The following is a 24,169-nucleotide window of genomic DNA, read 5'->3' on the forward strand; positions in this document are numbered from 1 at the left end:
ATTTAATTTTGTTTTTCTTTTTTGTATAATTGCCACCAGACCTGTAACTTTTGTTAAATTTACTTCTCAAAATAAACATAATTTTCTCTTTTAAAAATGTTTTGCTCATTATACAAATGTGGTTTATAGTAGTAATTCAGGAATAGGCTCATGCAGAAGAAGAAACAGAATTCAGAAACTGTAGAATAAACAGTATATATAGTATGCTTAACTGTAAGTGCATTTCTATATGCCCAGCACTATAGTTTAGACCTCTAGAAGAAAAGCTTTTATGAAATGATGAAACTGAAGAAATACATATTCAGCATAATGTGTTTCACTTTTGTATTAATACACATAACAAAGTTAAACATAACATACTGTTCTGAATACAAGAGTTACAATAGCACCAGTTGTGATGAAAATAATGTAGAATCACAATATTCACTGAATTATATATATAATTAAAAGTTATTTTAAAAGTTTTAGGATGAGTGAATAAAGAGTTGAAGGTTTTCAGTAAGTTTCAGTGTGTACAAAATAGATATGGAAAACTTTCCTGATTTTTTTTTTTTTTCAGATAAAAAACCCAGTCTCAATGAAGTCATTAATAACAATACAAATGTTTTAGAGTATTCTGGTTTGGAAGAAGTGCTCCTGTGGCCAGTTGCCTATCCATATTTTTCATAACCTTTGTGTTTGAATCAACTACTTCTCGGTCAAATTTGTTTGAAATAGCTCAACACATTTAAAGATACTTGACAGAGAAGGTGATTAAAAGTGACAGGCACACAAAGATCTCATGTTGTCTATCCCTTTATAGAGATCTGGGCTAACTGCTGAGTTCACTGAGCTGTTGTGTCTTGGTTCTGTTGCTCTTAAAAGACATATGGACAGCTCTGATGAAATAAATCCTTTTTTTATCCTAAAAGTGTGGCATTCATAGGTGAATGCCAGAATTTACATTGTTCTTACTTTCAGCCTCTTGAAATTCTTCTGCTGATCTGCTGAACGATTTTCCTCTGAGTTTACTTGGAGCCTAAATCAAAAGTACTGAAGACTGAAAATATTCCCAATAACTTCTCAGGATTTTAGGCCCTTCCTTTACTAAACCTCTTAGAGACAACAACTTTTCAGGCAGCAGAAAAACTGATTTATTTGTGCTTTCCCTGATTCAAGTATGTTGTATTGTTTGTACTCTGCTATTATAATAAAAGCTGTAAAAGTTTGTGAAAAAAAAAAACAACTCTATTTTTAAGACTTGAAAAATTAGAATTTATGAATAAATATTTTGGACAGTTTGTTGTATTGAGAGAAAAAAAAAATCTGTAGCCTTTCAGGGCAGAAATATCCTTGTACTGCAATGTAAGAATTTTAGTCTCATTAGTGTATTGTATTAGATACAATGAAACCAGTAAGCTCATACAGTTTGTGCAACTGTCTATTATGTACTAAAACCTTCATTCTCTTCAATCACTTTAAAGTGGTTCAATAAAATACAGAAAAGGGAAATCCTCCCTTCTCACAATAGCCAACCTCTGAGATCAGTGTTGTCTCAGAGTAGCCATGAGTCATTTATTAGTTACTGATCAACTAGTAAGCACCTTGGTTAAAATTCCCTCTCTATTTAAATCATTAATTTATTGAATAATTAGGACAGATACTTAAATTATCTTGACAGGCTTTGTCAAGAGAGCACCAATAAACTCAGCAGTTTCTATAAAAAGAAGACCCTAAAGAAATCAAAGGTTATGTTTGTGTAACCAGTTCTCTCAGTCAGTTTTCCCTGGAATTCCAGACCACAACAGCAAAAGTGCTTTCTTATATCCCTTTTTTTTTTTTGCAGTGAAGACTATCAGAAGTAAAAACAGGCCTATATAGGTACTCAGGGATACTTATGTGAGAGAATTTGAAGCAATTTGTCTATCTGTATTGATCTAGAAGACTCCCTAAGCAAAAGTGTTAAGAGTCTTTCAAAGGTGTCTAGAAGCTTGGCGTATAGATTACCAAGAAAAAGTAAATCTTAGAAATATTTTTATCTGTGTCTGTTGATGCCAACAATAATGGTCAGGAGGTTCTGTCCACAGTATTTTTCCAATTTACAATGCACTCATGCTTTTCTGTGGGAGCCCTTTCAGAAAGGTTCTCTGCTATATAAAAAAACTGTCCAGCTACTCACATGCATATTCATTTAATAATGTCGCAGGCAAGGAGGAAGGATAAATAACCTATGATGCCAAAAGCAAGGAAGAGGTATAAATAATCCCAGACACAGTGTCCCTCAGCCCAGAGAGGAAAGGTGATTATGCTGCATCTTTCCATTGCAAGACTTGGGCATTGTGATGAGGAACCCGAGGAGGAGGGTTTGCATCTCTGGTGCAAAGAGCGTACAGATGTGGTTGATCCAGAGTCTGACCAAATAGACAGGCTGATAGGGGGCAAGGGAAGAATCAACTGCTGGCAGCAGGCAGGCAGATGGGAGTTGTGAGTCTTTGAGGTGCAGGGCAAACTTGCCCTACTCAGTGCCATGGCAACAGTCACACACTCATTGCATGCAGAGGGAGGGCTTGAGAGGAGATTTGATTATTTTTTTATGAAGACTGTAACTTGTTTATTTTTCTGATTTTTAGGGCTGGCAGTGAGAATGTCCTCAAGCAAGATTTTTGACAGGTCTGATGTTAGGAAATTATAACACTGTGACTGCGTGTATTTGAAGTAAGTTAAAATTAAGTTATGAGCAGCTGGATTTTTCCAATTACATTTTGATTTTTAAGCTTTTCTCAGAACTAAATCTGGATTTTTAATTATTATTTTAAAAACCCCAAATCCCTAATAAGGACTTAGATTAATACTTCTCAAAAGCTATAGATGCTGTAGTACAAAATATGTCTCACAATTACATTGATTTATACACACATATAAATCCTATAGATGTTCATGTATCACTGAAGATAATATTCTAGGATTAAGCTTCAGTATTAATTTTTTTGTGTAAATCATCGTTGGATATATAATTAGATTTACAGAGGTCCCGTTATTTAATTACACTAAAAATTATAACATCATCCTGCAACTCCAGAAAATGTTGAACAACTTTCAGTAGCAATGTGAAACAATATGCAGCTCTGTGTTAGCAGATCCGTTAGGATCTGTAGTTGAACTTGGGAGGCAGAAAAAAAAATACAAGGCTTTACTTCTGTTGGTACTCTTTCACTAAATCCTGGTGTTGGTATTTTTGTGAGAAATTGTAGTAGAGTACCCCCAAGAAGCCCCAATCTCCCAACATAATGTTCCTCCTCTCCATCACCCAAAAGGGCCTGTTTTTATCCAGCAGAGTCTGCTCTCGCTTCCACCCCAAGCAGTCTTCCTGCCTTTGGGTAAAACTGCGTTATTTTCTGCAGATGAATTAAAGAAACAGCCAATTCACAACCTGAAGAGCAAGGCACATTAACCAATGTGCTACTTTCTCTTCTTAAAAAAAGAAAGTATTTTTACACAGAAATGTGATGAAAGTCTTCAGGTCTAGCTCTTTGGTGTAGAAATACATAAAAGTAAGTGACAGATCCAAGTCTTTGGGAAGAGTTCAAAATCTTAGCCTGGACTTAATCTCTGCAACTGACTTCTGTTCCTTGGGTTACAGTTCCATGCATCTGTGCCACTGTTAGCATACAAAATGAATCCTGCTGATAATTAACACAGTTTTCTGACTGCATGCCCTCATATTTCTGAAGGTAAATAAAGCTGAAACAACATGAATGTCTGCATGCTTTTACAAGGATCGTCTGTTCTTTACAGCTTTCTTGAACATATATAGCTCTTCCGTTTGACCTTCCTGCAGTCAGTTGCTTGCCATTTTCCTTGCTTCTGCACCAATACACAATTTCTTCCTTTCTTTGGAGAGCGGTAGGAGCCTCTCCTCCAGTTTATGTAGGTTACAGGTTCTCCTCCGTTCCACTCCCAGTGTCCAGGATTGACTTGGTCATTCAAGCCTGTGTGAAATTGGTAAGAGCAAGTCAGGGATGTTTATCATCTCTGGAGCTGATGCCAACAGAGGCATGCTATTCTATCCCTTTGTTAAAAAATGTATACAGTATTGTGCTGAGAAAAAAAAAACAAAACAAAACAAACATCTGGAAAAATACTAGCAAAATACAATTTAATATTTTAAAAGATCATCTGAATCACAATTGGTGTCATCTGAATACAGCTGAATACAGCTCCATCAGATCTTATTTAATCAGCTAGTATTAAAATGGGAAAGGTTTAAAGACAAAACAACCCATCAAAAGGCAGCATGATAAACTCTTCTTTTTTATAAAGACTTATAAAAGTAGCCAGGTAAATTATGGCTTTCAGCTTATGCCTTGCTCTGAAATAGGAAAAGCAGCAGAAAGTGGAGGGCAATCCAGTGTCTGAAAACTGGACTGGAACTGCTGCAGCAGTTTCTGCTTTCCAAGGTGCAGAGGAGCTGTAATCCTCAGAAGTGACAGTCAGATGAGGTACTTGCCTATCCAAAAAGGCCTTCTCCCACTGAAGTCCCACAGCCACTGCATGTTTTGTTCATTAGCCACACTTGCTAGAGTCCCAAGGTATCTAGGTTCAAGGAGAGAGGACAGGGTAATTACCATTCCACAGTGACAGACAGCTCCATCCACTTAACAACAAGGGATACAGATTCTAGTAAAGCATGTAAATAAAATTTGCAGGAAAACCACCACTTACTGGCATGACAGAATAATTACATGAAAATAAAGTCTAAAACTTCTGGATTTCTTGGAAACGAATCTAAGTCCTGGTCTGACTTACTAACAGAAAATTAAAATCACCCAGACAATTCAAAGAAGTGTATACAGGGAATATGTACCTCATACTCACAAACCATGTTCTAAACCATTGACACAATCACCTATACATTCTTTTATTTAAAACAATAATCTGCTCACACTAAACCCCAAGCCACTGAAAGATACAGCTTCATCCATTTGGTAGCAGAGCAGACTATATCTTTTTTAAATTGCATTCTGACAAAATTAAAGCTTTGAGTCACAGTTAAAATCTTAGTCATGTTACAAAACTGAACTAAATGCATGTAATTTAGGGGTCTGACTTAGAGGGGTAGTGCGGTTCTGGGGAGTGATATTGTCAGCAGTGACTACACATTCAGTTCAGCTCAAAGCAAACTGTGTATTAACCACACTATTCCAGAATGAAGCCAGTTTGTAAGCTCTGCTGTGTGTTTGTAGTTAAAGTATGACAACCCCAAAGGAGGACTTGCAAACTGTTGCACTGAGAAGTCTTCCACCTAGAACCAAGCATGCAAGCCCCAGCAGGCTGCTTTTAAGCCATTTAGAGATCAGGCTAAATCCTGAAGCAGGATTTGCCTGAAGAGACAAGTTGTATCTCTCACGTTTGCCAGGAACTGTCAGCCATCAGTGGCTCTACTTTCTTATTGATCCATCTTTTTGCCTGCCTTGATGTCATGTCGCCTTTTTACCTGTCACACCTACCGTTGCCTTCCCTCTGATGCTGAGCATCTCTTATTTCTGTTGTCCCATATTTCTGACTGCTGTTCAGTCTAACAGTGATGCCAAACCCTCCAGCTTCCCAGAACATCCTGGGTGATGCTTGATAGGGCCCAAGCAAACATGGCTTATCAAAGCATGTTTTAAGAGAGCCAAAAACTTTTCTAGCAGCAGGATAAGTCAATGGCATCATGAGGATTTTGCTAATTTCTTGACTTTTGCCAGATAACAGAGACAGAAAATCAGTATTGCTCCAAAGGAAGTAAAGACTGTCTTCTTTAGGAGGTGGGAAACAACCAGACCTCCGGAATGTTATGGCAAACTTGAATTCACTCAAGACCATAATCAGATCTTAGGGTGCAAGCCCACCACTAAGCTTGCTGCCCAGTTAGAGACCCATACCTGGAGCTCCATTCCTGCTTGCTGCCTTGAATTTCTTCTAGCAGTACTGCTCAAATGGATGCAGTATAATACCACATGAGATAGGGAAACAGGCAAATTTTGCATCAGGAGGAATTCAAAGTATTAGCCCACAATATTCATACTCCCTACTGCACAAAATCTGGACCATTCCTTACACTAGGCACACTGTATGGACCAAATTCATTGTAATGCTGATGGAATGCTCCTGCTGCAAAGGCCTCCTCCATTATCTCTGGAGTCAGCCAACAAGCAGCAGGTGATTCACTCTGTGCTATGCTTTGCACAGCAGGTCTGACAAGGCCTGTGGGACAGCTGAGGGTTTGCCCCCACAGCCTCTGTAATCACAGCTGCCCTGGACCAAGCACTACACAGTAATGTGGGTACCATTCCAGGCCCCCCAGTTTCAGGAACCTCCAAACAACAAAGTGTAAAGGATCTTGCAGACATCTTTGTACACTTTCCTCAGGTAGAGGTTTGGCAAGGTGGCCTCAGAAACACTGATAATGACATTACAGCCTGTCCCAGCACAATGTGGTTAGCAGCTGTCTGGTAGGGGTCAGGGTTATACACCCACTTATGGTAACAGGCTCCCAGAAGTTCACCAAGGGAAGCTCCCAACAGAAGTTTTGACTGTGCTGGGACAGTAAAAAGCTCATGGTTAAGCTTTATCCAGGAAAGCAGGCTCTGTTAATTCAGGGTGTCTTCCCAGGGTAACTGAGTCAATGCCATTCCCCCTCACAGTGACTATGGTCGGCCACTGACCAAACTTGGGGCTAAGAAGAGATTTGGGCAGCAGTTTTTGTGGTGTCACTACTAGCTGAGCAAGAATAGAAATAAGGCATTTTGTCTGGCCTCTACTTAAGGACAATCAAAGCCTTGGAATGAAGTAATTTACTTTCAATAAGCATAGCTTACTTCCTGTTGTTTCATTTGTTTTAGGAAATGTAAAACCAAAAAGCATCAATGTGTATCAGTAACTGCTATATTATTTATGACATACAGGGGTGGTCTAAGCAATAACAGTCTCACACTTTTACTTCAAGCCAAGTACCAGGGAGAGACTTCATCACAGTGAAAGGAAAGCACCGCAATAATTATAACGTTATCTAATCTTTTCTCCATAGGAGTGCATCCTAAATGCAGTCTGAAAAGCACACATGGCTGAAGAGAGAACAGCCTCTCCAATTGTTACACCTAGTCAAGGGTTTTGGTGTATTGTAGGGAAATGAGAACAGTCGTGGAGGAACATATCACTTAGGATAATATTACTAACTGTACCTCTAGGCAGAGTGCCAGACAAAGGAAATGACAAGATAATGTTAATTACGGAGTTATGTTAATCTAACACTTCCTAATTTAAATTACTCTAGAGAAGGGGCCATAATATCATCTTAAAAAAAAAAAAAAGCAAAACCCACACACATCACAGATTTCTGTGCTAAATTAGACCATCTGAAATTATTCCTGTGTGCTTTGAAATGTTTGCTATCAACATTTACCATCCATCATCTTAAAGCAGTTGCCCAAATTAAGGAAATATTTTGGGTAGCCATTGACCTTGAAGTATTATATGCAAAATACTTAGCATGAAGACTTTGCTGATTTTACATCAAATTATCTAAGGATAATATTAATTGGATATTATTATCCAATAATAATATTAAAAGAGCTTTGTACCATTCTAATAAATTTAACTTCAGCAAAAGCACACTTGACTAGCTATGAAGATCTATGCAGAACAGAAGGACATTTAATTTGACATGCTGAAGCAAATCCATGTCCTGTACTGATGATGAAGGCAGGAAGGAGTGACTGAGAGGCCCTGATTATCCCAGCCTATTGTTTGATCACCTACAGAGTAATCCTCGTGCCTTGCAATAGGTGTCTAATGTAGCTTACAATACTTCGTGGCATTCAGGTGAGGCTGTCAGACATGACACAGAGCTTAGAGGAGCCCTGCACTTCCTGAGTGGCAGCTGAAAATCAGACGAGATACACTGGCCTTTAAATGACTCTAGGTACCCAAATCCCCATGCTGCAATCACTAGCAATAACACAAGTCAAACCGGTCACTTATACAACTAGCATAGCATTAGGACAGGAGGGCAGCAGGATCCATCCTGCTTTGTACTAGGCAACACAATCCTCCATCATGAAAGATCTAGCCTATTATTTTAGATGTGGTTCTGCCTGTGATTCCCAAGGACCAAAGCCACATGCTGCCAATATGCAAACACCAAACAAAATAACAGCCCCTGCCTTATATAAAGCTGGCAGTAAAGAATCTGAAATCTGACTGTATTTAAGTTCTAATTCAATGTTCAGCTTTAGGAAGATGAAGGTATAACCTGGCTAACAAAAGAAAAGACAGAATTGTGGGCTCTGTCCATCAGCTGGAGACTCCCTTCCATGGCAGTAATGAAACCATCTTACATGAGAGTGAACCCTGCTGTGCTGACCCTCAGGGAGGACATGTTCCTGTGGGAAAAACAAGAACTGTAACATAAATCACAAAATTGCTGCTAAATCAGGCCACTGTGGGATCACTCAGCTGCAATATCCCCCAGATGCTTCTCTGCATGTTGCCAAGGGCCAATTCATGCAAACAAACAAAGCTAGAGAAATGAGTTCTTAACCCACCTTTCTCTGTGATGTATCAGAGAAGGGTTAGAAATCACCCAAGGTTTTCACAGCAATTAACTGAGATTTTTTCCACCCACATTATCACTGTGGCATACAGCAGCTTGCATCAAGACAAGCACATTTTTGTGTCTGCTTCTGTCCCTGCCTGTGGAAATTGAAGATAAAGTTGGTATGCCACCTGCAACAAATGACTGCAACATCTGTCAAAGCTCATTAGAAGCCCAAATAGGTTGCCATATACCCATGTATATATAGTTATATCCAGACAATTGCTTCTGAAATAAATTGCTATCATTGCTTTTATGAAATAGAATCATAGAGTAGCAGGTTGGAAGGGACCTCAAGGATCATCTGCTCCAACCTTTCTTGGCAAAAGCATGGCCTAGACAAGATGGCATAGCAACCTGTCCAGCAAATGTTAAAAGTGTCCAACGCTGGTGATTCCACCACTTTATTCCAATGGCTGATTGTTCTCATTGTGAAAACTTTTCCTCTTGTGTCCAGTCAGAATCTCCCCAGGAGTAACTTGAACCCATTACTTCTCATCTTTTCCATGAGACTCCTTGTAAAAAGGGAGTCTGTCTTCTTTGTAGCCACCCTTTAGATACTGGAACAGGGTGACAAGGTCTCTCCTGAACCTTCCTTTCTCAGGGCTGATCAAACCCAGGTGTCTCATCCTTTCCTCAAAATGCAGGTTTTCCAGTCTTTGATCATCTTTGTGACTGTTCTCTGTACCCTCTCCAGCCTGCCCACATCTTTTCTATATAGCTTGGTCTCAATTCCACCATCTCAGGATAACACTGTTTTCTCTAAGAGGTTAGCAAGTCAGTTAGTTTGCAGCTTACTGAAATAACTTCATCAATGCTTGTGCTTTTTTCCTGTTCTGTATAATAGAAAAAGTCTAGCAATAAAATTGAAAAGAAGTTTAAAATAATGCCTTTTTTGTAGTAATAAAAATAATTCTTATTTTTCAGTGAAATTGAGTGATTTAGTGAAAGTTGGTTCTAATATTTTTATTAAATGTCTAATTTTTTTTCGATCTATTAAAAAAACTGAGGATTGACATCTATACTGATTTTGTTTCCTTGCTGGAAATACCAGCTATTTAAACGTCAACAGTAGAACTATTAATAACAGAAGTACCACAACTGGTGGTAGTGGTGATTGCCAGGGAGGAGCTGGGCAAAAGCACAAAATAAGATTTATAGAGTTATCTTCTTGTATCACTTTTCAATGTGTGCATGGGGTTGTACTTTCTTAAATCAGTTCCAGATGGAGGCCAGGATTACTCCATTTACCAGGATAAAGCTTTCTTATTTTGTAATAGTCTGACATTCATTGCATCATCACTGCAGTAGAATTAATTTCATTGTGGATTCAGTGATGCCTTGACTTTTTGTGTAGGTATTTAACACTGTCATTAACTTACTGTTATGCAGTTTAACATCTACATTGCACACTAAAGCCTTCAGCAAGAAGTTACTTCCTATAAATATTCTGGGTCACCAGGAGCACACTTTTTAGGAAAAAAAACTTCCCAGCAGAGTGGCATATGTTCCCAAGGGATAGATTGAATGTTGAATTCTCCGGGGGAAAAAAAAAATATATTAGAACATTCATAGCTTACAGATTTGCTTGGGTAAGTAACAAAATAAAGGCAGGTGATAGAAAAACATTTCAGAAGCCAAAATTTGAAGTAAACCATTCAACAATGTGAGCTTTGTGGTAACCTCAAAAAGCAGGTAGCATTTATATCTTAGTAAAGAATAACTTCCATCAGTTGGGAGGTATGAGAATCAAGACTGCCCTTTTGTGTGTTACCAAGACAACATAATTTGGCATAACAGAGTGGAATGAATCGATGTTTGTTATGCATGCTGATCCGTGTTTCATGTATCTACATGTTCTTCAACCACTTACAGAATAGAATCTGTTTCTTTCATATCCTGTTTCTCCCTGTTTCATTTCTCATGTCATGGGGTAGTGGAGAGGTCTGTTAAAGCCCCACCTATTGTTTATCTTGGTCTTCAACAATGCAACACAATGCAACACAAGGTACAGAATATGCACAACCCTAGGGCAAGCTCCATTTTAGCATGGCTGGCATTTCTAGCATTCAGAAATTTACTGTTATAATTGAACGTTTTCAAGTAGTTACAGAATCTGAAGAACTGCATCTTCAGAAGAATATAGTGAGGCACACAAGGGCTGGCAACATTATACTGTTTCTGAATAAAGTGAAGAAACAGCCAAGAAATTGGTGTGTCAGAGAGGACAAAAGACTGCTTTGTTCTGTTTCTGTCCTCCCAGTCTAACTCTCCTGTTAGGAGAGTATCCTCACTGCAAATGGATATCTTCAGGAATTCATGCTGTAAATAACCTGAAACAGTTTGAGACTATAATATTGAAAAATATTTCTATTTTCCACTGGGTCTGAATCCCAGGGCTCATTGTTCTTGTTCTGGGGAGCTGTGCAGCACAACCAAAGTGTGGTTTATTTGAATGAACTTAGCCTCAAGAGCAGCATTCAGCTCAGGGCAACAGCAGTGCAGAGCAAACACATTCAGTCGGGCAAGTCCCTTACTGTTCTCTGCAAGCCCGAGCAGCAGTGTTCCAGGTGACCTTGTGATTCACTACCAGCAAGTAGCAGCTGCCCTCATGACGGCTCCATCCAGAGGGACATTTCTTCGTGCTTACCTCCTAAAATAAAAGAGGAAAAGGCAAAACAAACTCCTGCTCACAGCCATTAGTTCTGTGCACAATAATGAAGCTGAAGGATAGAGATGCTGCTTGTGGCCTCCCCAGAATTAAGTTGAAGATGAACTTTGCTATGTGTCAATAATGCTACAGCATTGCTTGAAAGATGTAAAGAAATAAATGCCTGCTGGGGAGCCTACAATTTATAATGAGTAGCTTTAAAAGTGACTTGATGTTTCAGTTCCAAAAACCCTCTTAAGAGGCCAAATTAGTTTTGTCACTATTTTCTGTCTCCTGCAGTCTGTGTAGGCAATGCACAGACATTATGCACAGACAGCATCTTATATCGTGGAATGGATATAATGAATGTGGAAATGAATGGAAAAGGATACCTAAGTGAGCTAATTTTACGAACTCACTCGCTCTGTCACAGACTTCATTCACTGACTATCTCATCTACATCCCCACAAGCACCAAGACATCAGTGCTCATGTGTCTTGCACAGGGGTACCTATGGATAGCAGAAAGGAAAGGCAATCGAACCCTTATCAGGTTTCTGGGAATCTTCTGGGGACAGCAAACCTGACTCTGGACAATTCTTTTATTCACTGTACAAGTCAATAGTTGTTACATGTAGGTTCTTTGCTTGAAAGTCTCACTCCTTGTAGACTCCATCTAGATGCATAGTTATGGTGGCATTTTTACCTTGCTTTGGGAATTCCAGAATTTCCACATTATCCCATCACACTGAAATAACTTTTGAGTGCTTTCTTCATAATGCAAGAGCCCCTTTAAATCTTCTGTACAGGCCTTTGGGAAAGAGTAGAAGTCCTGGAAAGAGAAATGTCATTTGAACACTTGAAGGAAAAAATAACGGAAGCTACTTGAAACAGATCAAATAGGTCTCATGTTAAACTTTATGCTGAGTTGTTAATTTATCTGTGTATTGGTTAGACTCAGCTTTCAAGTGGGAAAGGTTAGGCTGCAGATCTGAGATGTGTTAAATCATTTTGGAAAGCAGCATGTCTGAAAGCAGATGGTGAAAATGCCTATGAAACAAAAGGTTTCATACCTGATGTCTTGAGCTTGGTCCAGATGCTAGTTCTGCCTTATCAGCTTGTGGGATTTCTGTGCTCCTAGAGGAGATGACATTTATCTGTGGCTGTGCTTGGTTAATTACTGACACTTGAGCTTTCTTGTTTGCTTTAGCTGATGAGGTGTCATCCTCTATATTGAGTGATACCATCCCGTGATACTTTGTTTCACAGTATTACACACACAAAGAGAACAGGAGAGGGAAAAGGGAAGGTTAGCACATACAAGCAACTCTAAAACAAAACAAAAAAAAAAGAATAATTAAAATATAATTACAATAGAAATTGTTGCAAATCAAGGGAAAGTGATATCACAAAAAAAAAGATGCATAGAAAAATAAAGTATGGGTCATAGTGAATTATTAAGAAAGAAATATTCTGGAAAGAACAGAATCAGAAAGAAATCATAGAAATGTCTGAAAAATATTCCTAATACTCTTACTTTGAAAACCACATCAGTTCCATTTCTAAATACAGATGAAGGATGAACCTGAAAACAGTAGAATAGCAGAATGAGATGGGCATATTCATGCATTATAGAAAGAGAAAGACTTTATACGAGATTTACTACATCATCTAGGTCACAGGTCATACAGAATGTATCTTGGTTTAGTTCTTTCTGTTTCAGAATGGAACCTGACCAACTCTGAAACCAGCTATTAAAAGTCACCTATTACAAAAGTGTTTATAAACAGATTTCATTAACCTTTAAGATCATAGTAGTGGAATGTTACTAAACCAGCTAGATAAACCAATATAATTTAAGCAGGAAAATCAATTGGCAAGTTTTAAGTGACAGTTCCCTGTTTAAGCTAGCACTATTTTCAGCTCTAATACTTCAGGACCAGATGCACAGCTTCTGTACATTTGCCTGGCTCTAGTGACTTCTGTCTTCTATCTGACTCATAATTTAGACAAGATTAGAAACTGTGTAGTTGCTGAAGTTGCCTGGTGCATGTTTCTTCCCCCAACTCTGTTTTTATTCTCTTGCATACGTGGATAATCAAAATTAGGATTTTTATTATTATTAATCATATTATTATTATATTTTTATCTCACGACATTTTAAAATACCTCTCATTTATGACTCAGAGAAAATTCACGTAGCTTATGGTTATTATATAGTCAGTTAGGATCACTACAAAAAGCACTAAATAAAGATATCACATCCCAATTAATTTACAAATCAGTCCATCACTGCATTACAGAAGCGTCTTACTATTCTGCCATTTCCAGTCACTCTCAGCCTGGTCCTTCTCTGATTCACCAAGCTGTGTTCCTGCTGTGGGTCCCCTCCATTCTCTCTTATCCTTTTGGAAGGAGGCAGTGGGACCCTTTCCAAGGAAGCACTGCCAGGCCTGGGAGGTGATGAGGAGCCCGAGGAAACTGGAAACAGTGTGCCTTTCCCCCAGTAGTCATGCTTGCTTTGGCCAGAAGAATGGGAATAGCTGCACTGACCTGAAAGCATAAAAAATAGCAGATGGTCAGTTCTAACTGCATGAGCAGATAACTGGTCACGTTGACATGGGCACATAAACAGCTTGTCATTAAAAGTTGGATGATTCTTTCACTTGGTGTAGTTGATTTATTGTTCATTCAGTCGTCCTCATTTGTGGGATTTGCTATGACTATGACTGCAACTACTATCTGTATATGTGTTTTTATGCATAATGTGTTTGTCTATCTACAGATCAGAATTTCAGCCAAGCATCTGCTGAAATTACCTATTTTCATGCATAGACTGGGGCTTGGAGTACTAGGATTCTGATCATAGATAGCCAGGTACATTTGGCTAATGTCAGTGGTACTTCTGTCATGCCCAGATAATTTTCTCTTCAGAAATCCAGGACACTATTGTTCCTACAAACTAATTACGTGAATTAACTCCTGATTTACATTATAATGTTATAAAGAAAATAGATTTGAAATTTTAAAAGGATTTTTTGTAAACTGAAGCCTAATTCATTGCAACACAAGTTTTTAAAATATTGTTTCACTAAGGACCAGAGTTTAAAACATTCTTGTGCTTTCAGAGGACTCTGCTGCCTTGCTAGTTATTTCTCATTTTCTACAGTTGCTTGTTTTTTAGTGTGATTTTAGGAACACCTGATTTGATGACTGGAAAACAGAATAATAGTGCAGGCACAAAAGCCTAAACTGTGATCATCACTGCTGTGTGCTTTAATGTTGTGGACTCTGTTTCTTAAGCATTAGTAAACATATTGCTAAGAGCTGGGTTTAGTTGTTAGGATCTTTTTTGAGAGGAAAATAAATCTTTTTTCAAAGGTATGCAACATTAACCATTAAACAGTAACAGGGAAAAAATTCTAATGGACCTAAAAACATTATTCCCACTTTAATAAGTGGGAACTGAACTCATGTTGTTATGAAAAGTGGTTCCTTTTCTTGCACCCTTCTCATTTTGTACTTAATGCTTACTCCACACTGTGTTTCCTAAGAGGATGCATATGACTGTGTGAGAGAATAAAGAGTCTGCAACTGTCAAGCCTGTTTTCCCTAAAAGAAATTAAGCATTTTGATCTGAAGGTGAGTGTTAGGAACTACTTATGGTTGAAAATAAGTAGCTACTCAGCCAAGATTGTCCCACCTTCTTAATGATGAAGATCAAAAGAGAATACCTCCTTTTGAGTCCAAAATTTTCACTACAGCTTTTGTCTGGGTGCCAAGAACAGCATTCACAGGGGAGTTCAGAACTACTTCAAAGACTTCATCATCTTCCTCTAATCCGTCATAGGTAATTGCTATATTCCATGTCTTGGTTGACATTCCTAATAGAAGTAAACATTTTAATTACTCTTTAAGTGCTATTTCAATCAATCGGGGTGTCAAAGGAATATATTAATTAACATGTCTGCAGCGAGAATGGAGTAGCTGGCGTATGCTATTGTGCTCTTACCAACTGACTGGACTCCTGCTGTTCTCCCAAGTAACATTAAGTTCGAATTTTTTCCTGAACAAATTCAAGTTCAAGTGCACATACTGTAACAAGAAGTTGCTGCAGATGTGCAATATTACATTACAATGCATAGATTTAGGACTTACGTTGCAATTTCCAGGAGACAATCATATAGTTTTTATCTTGAAAGATCTATTCTAGAGACTGAATATTTAAAATACTTGCAAATGGATCAAAGACTCTCTTAGGTTGAAGTACAACTTTTTAGGCAGATTTTACACTTGATTACAAGTTTTTTGCTGGGTTGCTTGCCTTTACTGGGTAACTTCAGGCTTGCATTATGGAAATGATCCTTTCAAGATAAAAGGATGAGGCTAGTTATTAACCCAAAAGGCTGAAAATTTGTTCCGGAAAGGTCAGAGGTAGCAGGACAGAAACAGACCTCAACATACCCATTGCTGTCAACAAAACTTCTTGGGAACTATTTCTGCATCACAAAAGTCAGCACGGACATCCAAAATTAGTATCAAAGGTACATGTGCAACATTGTAAAAATAAATCTCTACATCCTTATGACACTGCCTGACCTCTATTTCCTTGCTCCTTTCCAGTATGAATCTTCTAGCTAAGAGAAGCTGTCAGTACAGTCACATATCCTTGGTTAGGATCTTCTGCCCCTTTCCACTACAGTTTATTATTTACAGTCTGATGTGCCTGTCAGTCCAGTCAAGAGCACAGCTGAGGGTTGTTTTTAAAGCTTTACTTAGTAATTAATAAATGTCAAAAAACTTGAATTTAGAACTAAGAAACTGATGCCTTGAACATAAGAGTTTGGAGGGTCTTTCGCTACAGTTAAGTCTAAGTAAAGAGAGAGCCACACAAAAAGGATTATGTGAGGGAACTCAGCTGGCTTAACTGAAAAGGGGAACAGTGTGTTTCTCTCCTGTCACAATTTCTATGTAACAATCTTAAGCCATTTTAATTCAAAGGCTGGTAAGCCTGAGTGTTAGTGCATTAGAGGAAAGAATGGTGGAATCCTCGGTCAGCACAGTATGAAGGACTATTAATACTTATCTTTCTTCCATCTTCTAATTTAAAACAAGCAAACAAAAATCTAATGATAAATAAAGGGTCTCAGAGAGTGGTCATAGGTTTCAGATGTTTCTCGTGTGTTCCCCTGGAAATCAGGGCAGATTTTTACCTTTCCACACAGGTTATTTTATTTACTGCTGTCTGCTGGGTGTCCTCTCTATCCACCTCTGAAAAATAACCTGCATTTGCTCATTCTATACCTTTACATAAAATCTGCCTTCCCAAGATGGACTGTAGTTGAAGATTTACAAAGTAATCAGATTTGTGATTCAAAACTTAAAGCCACAATTCTTATTATGGAATAGACAAGCAAAGCTGGGGTATATATGAATTCATCCATGGGATGCAGTGGGTTTTTTTCCTAAAGTCCCCGGGCTTTGGCTGGAACTGACGTGTTGTATTCCCTGTATCTGCTTTTCAAATGCAGGTATGCACTTAGACCAATTTTTATTATCAAGTAGATGTCATTTATTTCAGCCTTTCACAGATCATGTGTTTTGTCTCTTCTGTGAAAGCCACTGTGACTTTCTCCCACTGAAATCTAACTGCTTACAGTCTTGGGATAACCTCTGCTGACACAGCAGGCAGCATCCTGGGAGGCTTGTGCAGACCCCATTTTATAAACTCAAATCCTGGACTCAGCAAAGGTCAGACTGCTGTTATAGTGATTACAGTGCAAACAAGATGAAATCCTTTGCACCTTTCTGGTCTTGGATACCTTGTATAACTTCAGCTGTATTCAGTTTTGTCCACATTTGGCCAGCCATCCTGCATTTTACCTATTATGCCTGAAATCTTTAAAGCATCTCATGGCTCAGCTTAGTGTGAGTCCTCTGCAGCTTAGCTGTAGGGGAATACGGAGGCACAATTACAGCAGTTTTGATACTTTAACAAGGACACTAATTCACAAAGAAAGACTACTGCACTTCCAGAAAATGAAGTGTCTTTGATCCCACTCAGCTCCTCTACCTACAGAAAGATAATAGGTTACACTCTCCAAAAATGAGAATTTACACTTTCAAAATCAGTGAATTAACTATTAAATTATTCATTGCACTGATTCATACCTGGATCAAACTGAACAAGCTTGGAAGGAGTTACTGTAAAGTCCTGTCCCAGAACAGCAGATATTTCATTCACCTGAGAAGAGAGCGGACAGTGAATGCCATGCTGTGACCAGACCACTGCATTCTGCTGTGTGCTGAAGTTACTGTGTGCCTCTCCACAGAGTCTATAAAATACATGCCAACCCATAATACATGTGCTCAGGCTGAAGAAAAGAAGATAAAAACCTAAAGAATAAACCTTGTGATGTGCAACTGTCATTCTGTCCTCACTCATGTTTTAAAACTCCTAATAAAAGACTTGTTCAACTTAAAATTTTGCCTCCTTCTCTTTTAAATAGCTACTTGACAGCATCAGACAACACTGCTGTTCAGCATGCCTGGGGACCCAGCCACACTTGTCTCCTGGACAGGCACATCCCAGTGTCCTGGAAGCAGCAGCATGGCCACATTTGCCTAATTAGCCTTTTGTGAGGTCTTGGAAAAAGTCTTTGCACACAGAGCTGACTGGCAGGCCCCAGAGACTCATGGGGATAGTCATGAGACCCTATATACATAAGTTTGGGAACACCAGTGACTACCTGGATTTTCATAGGCAGAGGACATCAGTTTCCACCCTTGTTTGCAGTCCTAGGATCAGTTTCACTGGTCTTTTTAGCCAAGTGACAGCCAGAGTAGAGTCACTGGAGTTCATGAAGTACAGGGCAGGATGGTTCCCCATGAAGTCAATAACAAAATTTCAGTGACTTCCATGAAAGAAAAATCAAAACTATGTTTCCAATTAAGGCCATCATTATTAGAAACTGTTTTTCTAGCAAAGGAATTTGGTAAAATCCTGGTATTTCCATTTTATGAGGAAAAAAAATTGAGAAGAGTAATTGCACAAAACCTGGTTTGCAAAATTATAACATGTCACTTTCAGACTAATTCTTTTTTTTTTTTTTTTTCCCAAGCAGGACAGAGACTGTTACTGAATATATAGGGGGTTCCTGGGAATTTTTCCTAGGCTGACGGCAGTGGGGGGAGAAATGAGGAGGGCTGTCGTGACTGTGGAGTTGAAGATCCCATAGCTCCCTGGCTCTTCCAGCCTGAGCAGGGAAATGAGAAGTTGCAAGGGCCCACGTTGCCCAAAGCCTGGGATTTAATGTGGCAAATCCTGGAAAACCAGCTTCTGAGCACAGTGCCAGAGAAAACTGCCTGCTCTGATGCAGCAGGTAATCAGAACTGAACCACCACTCCAAAACATTCCAGTTGTGGTTAATCGGCATTTCTACTTAAAACTCAGAAAAGTTTGTTAGTAATTTTTCAACCATCTGCATAGCAAGGACAATGTTCCGGTGAGTCTGGTTTGAATTGCACAGCCACCTTGCTGATTACTTAAGTACCTTTTAAGTCCAAGGGAAAACTTAATGGGCTGCACTGCTTACTGTCAAGTTTACAGTTAGGAGTTTGTCTTTTAGCTTTACCTTCACAGCCACAAAGGCAGACTCTGCAGAGTGTCCAGCCCTGGTGATTTTCAGAGACACCACTCCCACGGTCTCACACACTTCATATTCAGTCTGTTGCATTTCAATCCGAGACCACCGTAGCTCCAGCCTGCAGGAGAGGAGGGAAAGCCCATAGGAAGCAAAGCCACCTCCGCTGCTGTCCCCACCCCCCCGCTGCCAGGTTCAGCGAGCAGCTGTTTCTCTGCTGACTGCTGATTTAGCCAATACACATACTGACCCTTTGTTTCCAAATCCACATATTTGTCTGATTTGGCTGATGAGAAATAAGGAGAGGCAGTTAACAGATCTTCCAGTCAGTTAATAAATCTTCCAGTCAAGCCCTAGTCTACCCCATGCCAAGTCTGAACCTTGTTTCAGATCTAGAGGGATGCTGTAGCGCCTTTGTAACAGCAAATAGGCCAAGGCAACCTATCACTGTTTCTTCCTGGTTCCCTTTAACCCTGTAGTTTTACTTTACTCTCACTCTCCTGTGTTTTCTCTGTAATATCTTCCTTTATTCCCACCTTCCTTCACCTATCCTCTAACTCTCCTCCTCTAGCATATAGGGCACATTCTAGGACTTTGCCCATTCACCCTACTTGAATTCTCTGTGTACTTCACTCTTCAGCCGTAGAAGTGGCTGAGTCCAGGTGTCTCATACACTGAATTTAGGATCCTCCTCAGATGACTGCATGCTATACAAGATAGCAAGTAAAGTTCTTGCCTTTTTAAAAGCTGTGACAAGAATTTGTGAGAGTCAGAGGGAAATAAAGGAGAGCAGAAAGAAGGAAAACGAGCTGTGGTACTTACTTACAAAACATTTTTAAATTTTCTAACAAACTTCTGGACCTTTCAGGGCAAAAGAACTCTTAACATCAGTGGAAGTTTCCTCCTGTCCTCCTGTATCCTCTGATACTAATTTTGTGGGAACCCATTTAGAAGGTGATTTGCTTTATTTTTGCTAAAGAGGATGCATGTACCAGATGTAGTCCAGCAGCATTCAGATAAAAACTGGGATTAATTTTAATAACATCAAAATTGTATTTTGCACCAGTGACCATTAGCTGATAAATTCTAAAAAAAAAAAAATCCACCAAAAAAAGCCACAAACAAAATAATAATAAAAAAAACAAACAGAAGAAAAACCAAACAAAAAGCAAACAAACAACAAAAAAATACCTCTCACAAGCTTTCAAACCCAATATTAAAATTACTGCCTTTTTTTAAAAAAAACAAAATCCCTTTGTTCTGAGATCCAGTGCAGCTAACAGAGAACTTCTACTTCTCTGAAACTCCCATTTTCCATACAAAAGGTGCTTTCTCCTTGCTCTTTTTGTATTATGCATTGCTATTTATATACAAGAAGCTCTGCTTTCCCATGAGGAGTGGCAGCGTTTTGATGGTGGTTTTAATGATACATCTGTGAGCCAGCACAGTGCATCTGGGAAGAGCCCAGGCTGGCTGTGTTCTATGTGTTTGTGTATGGGGACATCTTTTGGCACAGCACATAACTGCCAGAACGCTCTCTCCGGCTCGGCTCTGCTCAATCTAGAGTGCAGGGTAGCACTTCACAGAGGAGCCTGGCCCTTGGAGCCAGCTCTCTGCTGCTTTTCTCTCGCCATGGGTCCTGCTTTGTGAGTAGCCATTTTAGCCCAGAAAGCCAGAATCATAGAATCATAGAATAGTATGAGCTGGAAAAGACCTTCAAATGTCATCAAGTCCAATCCCCCATCTTTGACTAGATCAGGTTGCCAAGAAGCACAATAGCATTTGTTATTTTTCTCAGTTACTTGTGATTAAATAAAGTGGTTGAACATTCAGCCCTATTTTCAGAAATAAAGAGAAACATTGCCCTTGCTGTAGAGCTACTCTCACTTTGCCCTTAATCATCAAAGCACAGTTCAGATGACACCCTCATTCTCTAATTTTTGTTCAAGAGGGTTATCATATGTCACATATAAGTTTTGGCAGTGGATGTGTGCCCTCCACCTTCTTTCAGTGCTCTTTTGCAGACACATGTCTGTCTTAGCTTTTGCTGCTTGAGAGCATTCACTCCATTGCAATCTCAAGCTTGTGAAAAAAGTGCTGCCATCAGCACAGGGCACGAGTGACCTCCAGCTGCAGGACCATGTACATGAAACAGCAGTCCTGTTCTTCAGCACCCAGTGTCTCCCATGTCCAAAAGCCCAACTGCCACTTACAGTAAACCCCATTATGTTTTCCTAAGAGGACCCAAAGGCTCTTGATTACTGTGCCTGGGTCTAACCTGGAGCTAGGTCTTTGTATTTCACCCTCCTGAGGGAAGAAACCTTTCTCCTCTTCAACAGAAAGGCAGTTTGGTTCACAGCTATGTTTACACCTGTGTGGCTTCAAGCCCAACTTGTGTTCATTTGCTGTGGGGAAAGCACACACCACCAAGGGTTGGTCAGCGTTACCTTTGGGGCGCTGCTGAGTTCCCACTGGTGTCTGTGACTTGAAACTCCAAGTTGTCTGCATTCACTTCCCACAATGGGTTGATGACATAAAGTATGATTTTGCTGTTTAAATCTTTCTGGCTAAACCTTTCCTGAATAAATCCACCTAGGAAAGAAGAGAAACATTCAGGTGAATCAGAAGCCTGTTAATAAGAACCACATAGCTCATATAGGCTGCTTTCAACTTTTTATTGAGCACTTGGAAAATTTGAACTTGCAGAAATGTGGTTTTGTAGCCAAACAGCAACGTACCAGCTTGTTACAAGCCCCCACCAATTTCCTTCCAAGTGAAGTATATATCAAATGGCCAAGTTCGAAGTTCTTTTTTTTCTATCTTAACACAAACAACGAGAAGTTTCTCAAAGGCAGCTAGTAACAATCATCTCAAACTCTCTGAGCATTCATGATGAATATGACACTCAAATTCTAGTGTAAGAGCTTTCTTATTACATTCAAACCTTGTCTAAAATTTGATAAGAAATTTTTATTTCCTCTATCAAGAAAACATGAACAGGGTATGTTTGTGCCAAAATACAGAGATTATAGAAGACAGCACCTGTTGTTATGTTTTCCAGGTAGCCATAACGAGGACCTCGTAAAATCTTGAAAATTATTTTGTCATCCTCTGTACTGGGGTCAGATGCCCTCAGGGATCTGGCAGTAATATAGATCCCGTAATTGCCATTCTTCAGCAGTTCCACATCAGAAGAGCAATGGAGATGAATAATTTTTGGTGCCATTTTGTCCAAATGATCCACCTAAATCAAAGTTAGACTAATGGATATTAACTTCACAGCATCAGAATATTCTCTGTCTTACTTTTGTTAAAAGCACTGTAACCTGTTTAGGGTAGCAATAGCCACTTTGACTTGCAGTGTGCTCAAAGAGTCTGACCCCCACTAAAGCACTACTTCCCATGAGAGGTTTCCAGGCCCACATTGCCTAGTTACTTGATGAATGCAGTGGGCTACGGCACACACTGGGGAGGGCAATACAAATTCTGTGTACCTCTGCCTTGATGTCCCACACTCCCCATAGTCTTTCTCCTTTTTGATGTAATTTTTGTCACAGCAAAGCAAAGGTTTCTCACCAATATCTTACAATAAAAAGCTTGGAAACTTAAAGGTTATGATAATCATAGTCATAGACACGGCTAATATGTCTCCTAAAACCTGTTCCACCTTTCTCAACTTCTGATAAATCTAGCACTCTGCAACAGTTGTTGCTGGTTTTATACCTAATCTTCTGCTGATACAGCATCATTGCTCATCATATAACTTCAGACTTTGTAATGAGGGCAAGTTAGGAGCATTTTCATTAGTATCAGTGTTTTGAAAACTACAGAATTTTGACATACAGTGCAACCAGGCCTGCTTTTCATACTGAAACATGCCAGATAGATACATACAAGAAGTTAGAGCAGAAGCATCTAAGCCTATGACACAGTGAGAACTTCAAAATAAGGAAAATGGAAAGTGAACAGAAATAGTCTAGTAAGGGAAGGAAGAATCAGAGCAGGAAAAGACTTCCAGAGGGAAGACAGACTGTCTAGTTGTTGGAGCAAAGTGTCTGTAATTCAAGATTCCTGTGACATGAAGATCAACAGTCATACTAGTGTCCTTCACATGCAAATTAGTGAGTCAGGTACCAAGTGGGTAAGCAGAGCAGGAGGAAGTTCATTCCTCCCAACAGCTGGGCTCAGCTTCAGGGTTGAGTATTCTGTGTAAAATATTTTTGCAAATATAAGCAAAATGTCTTTTTTTTTCCTCTCTTAAATACAGTCTCTCTTTGAACTCTCTAAAATTCTTTGCCTGAGTTGTGGCAAGTAGTTAAATACTTTTAATTACATTGTGGCAAGTAGTTAATTACTGATGGAACACAGGAAGCAAACATTTCAGCTGACAAATACCTCAGTTAAATCATAAACTGCAGCAAGTACCAGTTCTCATCAAAATTACTGTATTTTCCACCTTACCATGCTATATATCTCTTTTAAGTAATCCTACAGTCACACTTACCTGAATGGTGAATGCCACTGGCTCACTCTGCACCCTCCCCTTCACGATGAATCCTTGATTTGTCCTATCTGTTGCCACAAATGTAAATCTGTCAGTCTGGGAATCCCCACCTCGGTGCTTGTATGCAACATCTCTGTTGTCCACATCTTGCTGTGTGAAATTGTACTGCAGTAGCACAACCCCTTGGTAATAGAGATGACCATATTGGGGCAGCTGAGCCAAGAGGAAGGTAAGGTTTTCTTTGGCAGTGTCTGGGTCTGAAAGCTGCAAGAGGTCAGGAGAAAGGAATGCCATAGTGCCTTCCACTAATTTTAACCCCATGTTCCTAGACAGTGTGGGCAAAGCTTGGTCGACCGCCTTCAAGGAGATCATGAATGTCCCATGCTTAGTCCTCTGTCCATTGCTGATGATGAATCTGGCAAAGAGAGGCAAGGTAGTCTTCAGCATATGTTCTTGATTCACCATGTACTGAAATGAAATGACAATACACACCTTTACTACAGGACTTGCCTGTGTTGATACTGCAAAAAAGTAGTAGAGCTGGTTTGAGCTCAAAGCCAGGCTGTGGATGGGGTGGGTGTATGACTTAAAATCGTGAAAGCAGATAGCTGGGTATGTATCAAGAGTTACAATTGCATCTGTAGGAATCTGAGTAGATGCTAGAAGAGTGGCTTTGAGGGTGTACTCATCAGCCTAGTAGTCATAACAGAGCTGATCTAATCTGCTGCCTTAGATACAGTTGGAGCAGATCTAAAATGG

At 39.4% G+C, this 24,169-nt stretch overlaps 1 protein-coding gene across 1 annotated transcript in view; it reads right to left on the reverse strand.

Moving 5' to 3' along the window:
* Positions 1-300: 300 nt before the first annotated feature.
* The window catches only part of FREM1 (FRAS1 related extracellular matrix 1), a 58,775-nt gene continuing 34,906 nt past the window's right edge, over positions 301-24,169 (reverse strand). Inside the window, 13 exon segments of the mRNA XM_031054199.2 lie at positions 301-3,968; positions 4,487-4,572; positions 11,152-11,267; positions 11,970-12,095; positions 12,337-12,519; positions 12,801-12,848; positions 13,578-13,816; positions 14,998-15,147; positions 17,435-17,507; positions 18,898-19,027; positions 21,354-21,498; positions 21,949-22,150; positions 23,411-23,825. Of these exon segments, the coding sequence (XP_030910059.1) occupies positions 3,769-3,968; positions 4,487-4,572; positions 11,152-11,267; positions 11,970-12,095; positions 12,337-12,519; positions 12,801-12,848; positions 13,578-13,816; positions 14,998-15,147; positions 17,435-17,507; positions 18,898-19,027; positions 21,354-21,498; positions 21,949-22,150; positions 23,411-23,825 (2,113 nt within the window). The 3' untranslated portion in view covers positions 301-3,768.

Source organism: Melopsittacus undulatus, chromosome Z (assembly GCF_012275295.1).
Source record: "Melopsittacus undulatus isolate bMelUnd1 chromosome Z, bMelUnd1.mat.Z, whole genome shotgun sequence".
NCBI lineage: Eukaryota > Metazoa > Chordata > Aves > Psittaciformes > Psittaculidae > Melopsittacus > Melopsittacus undulatus.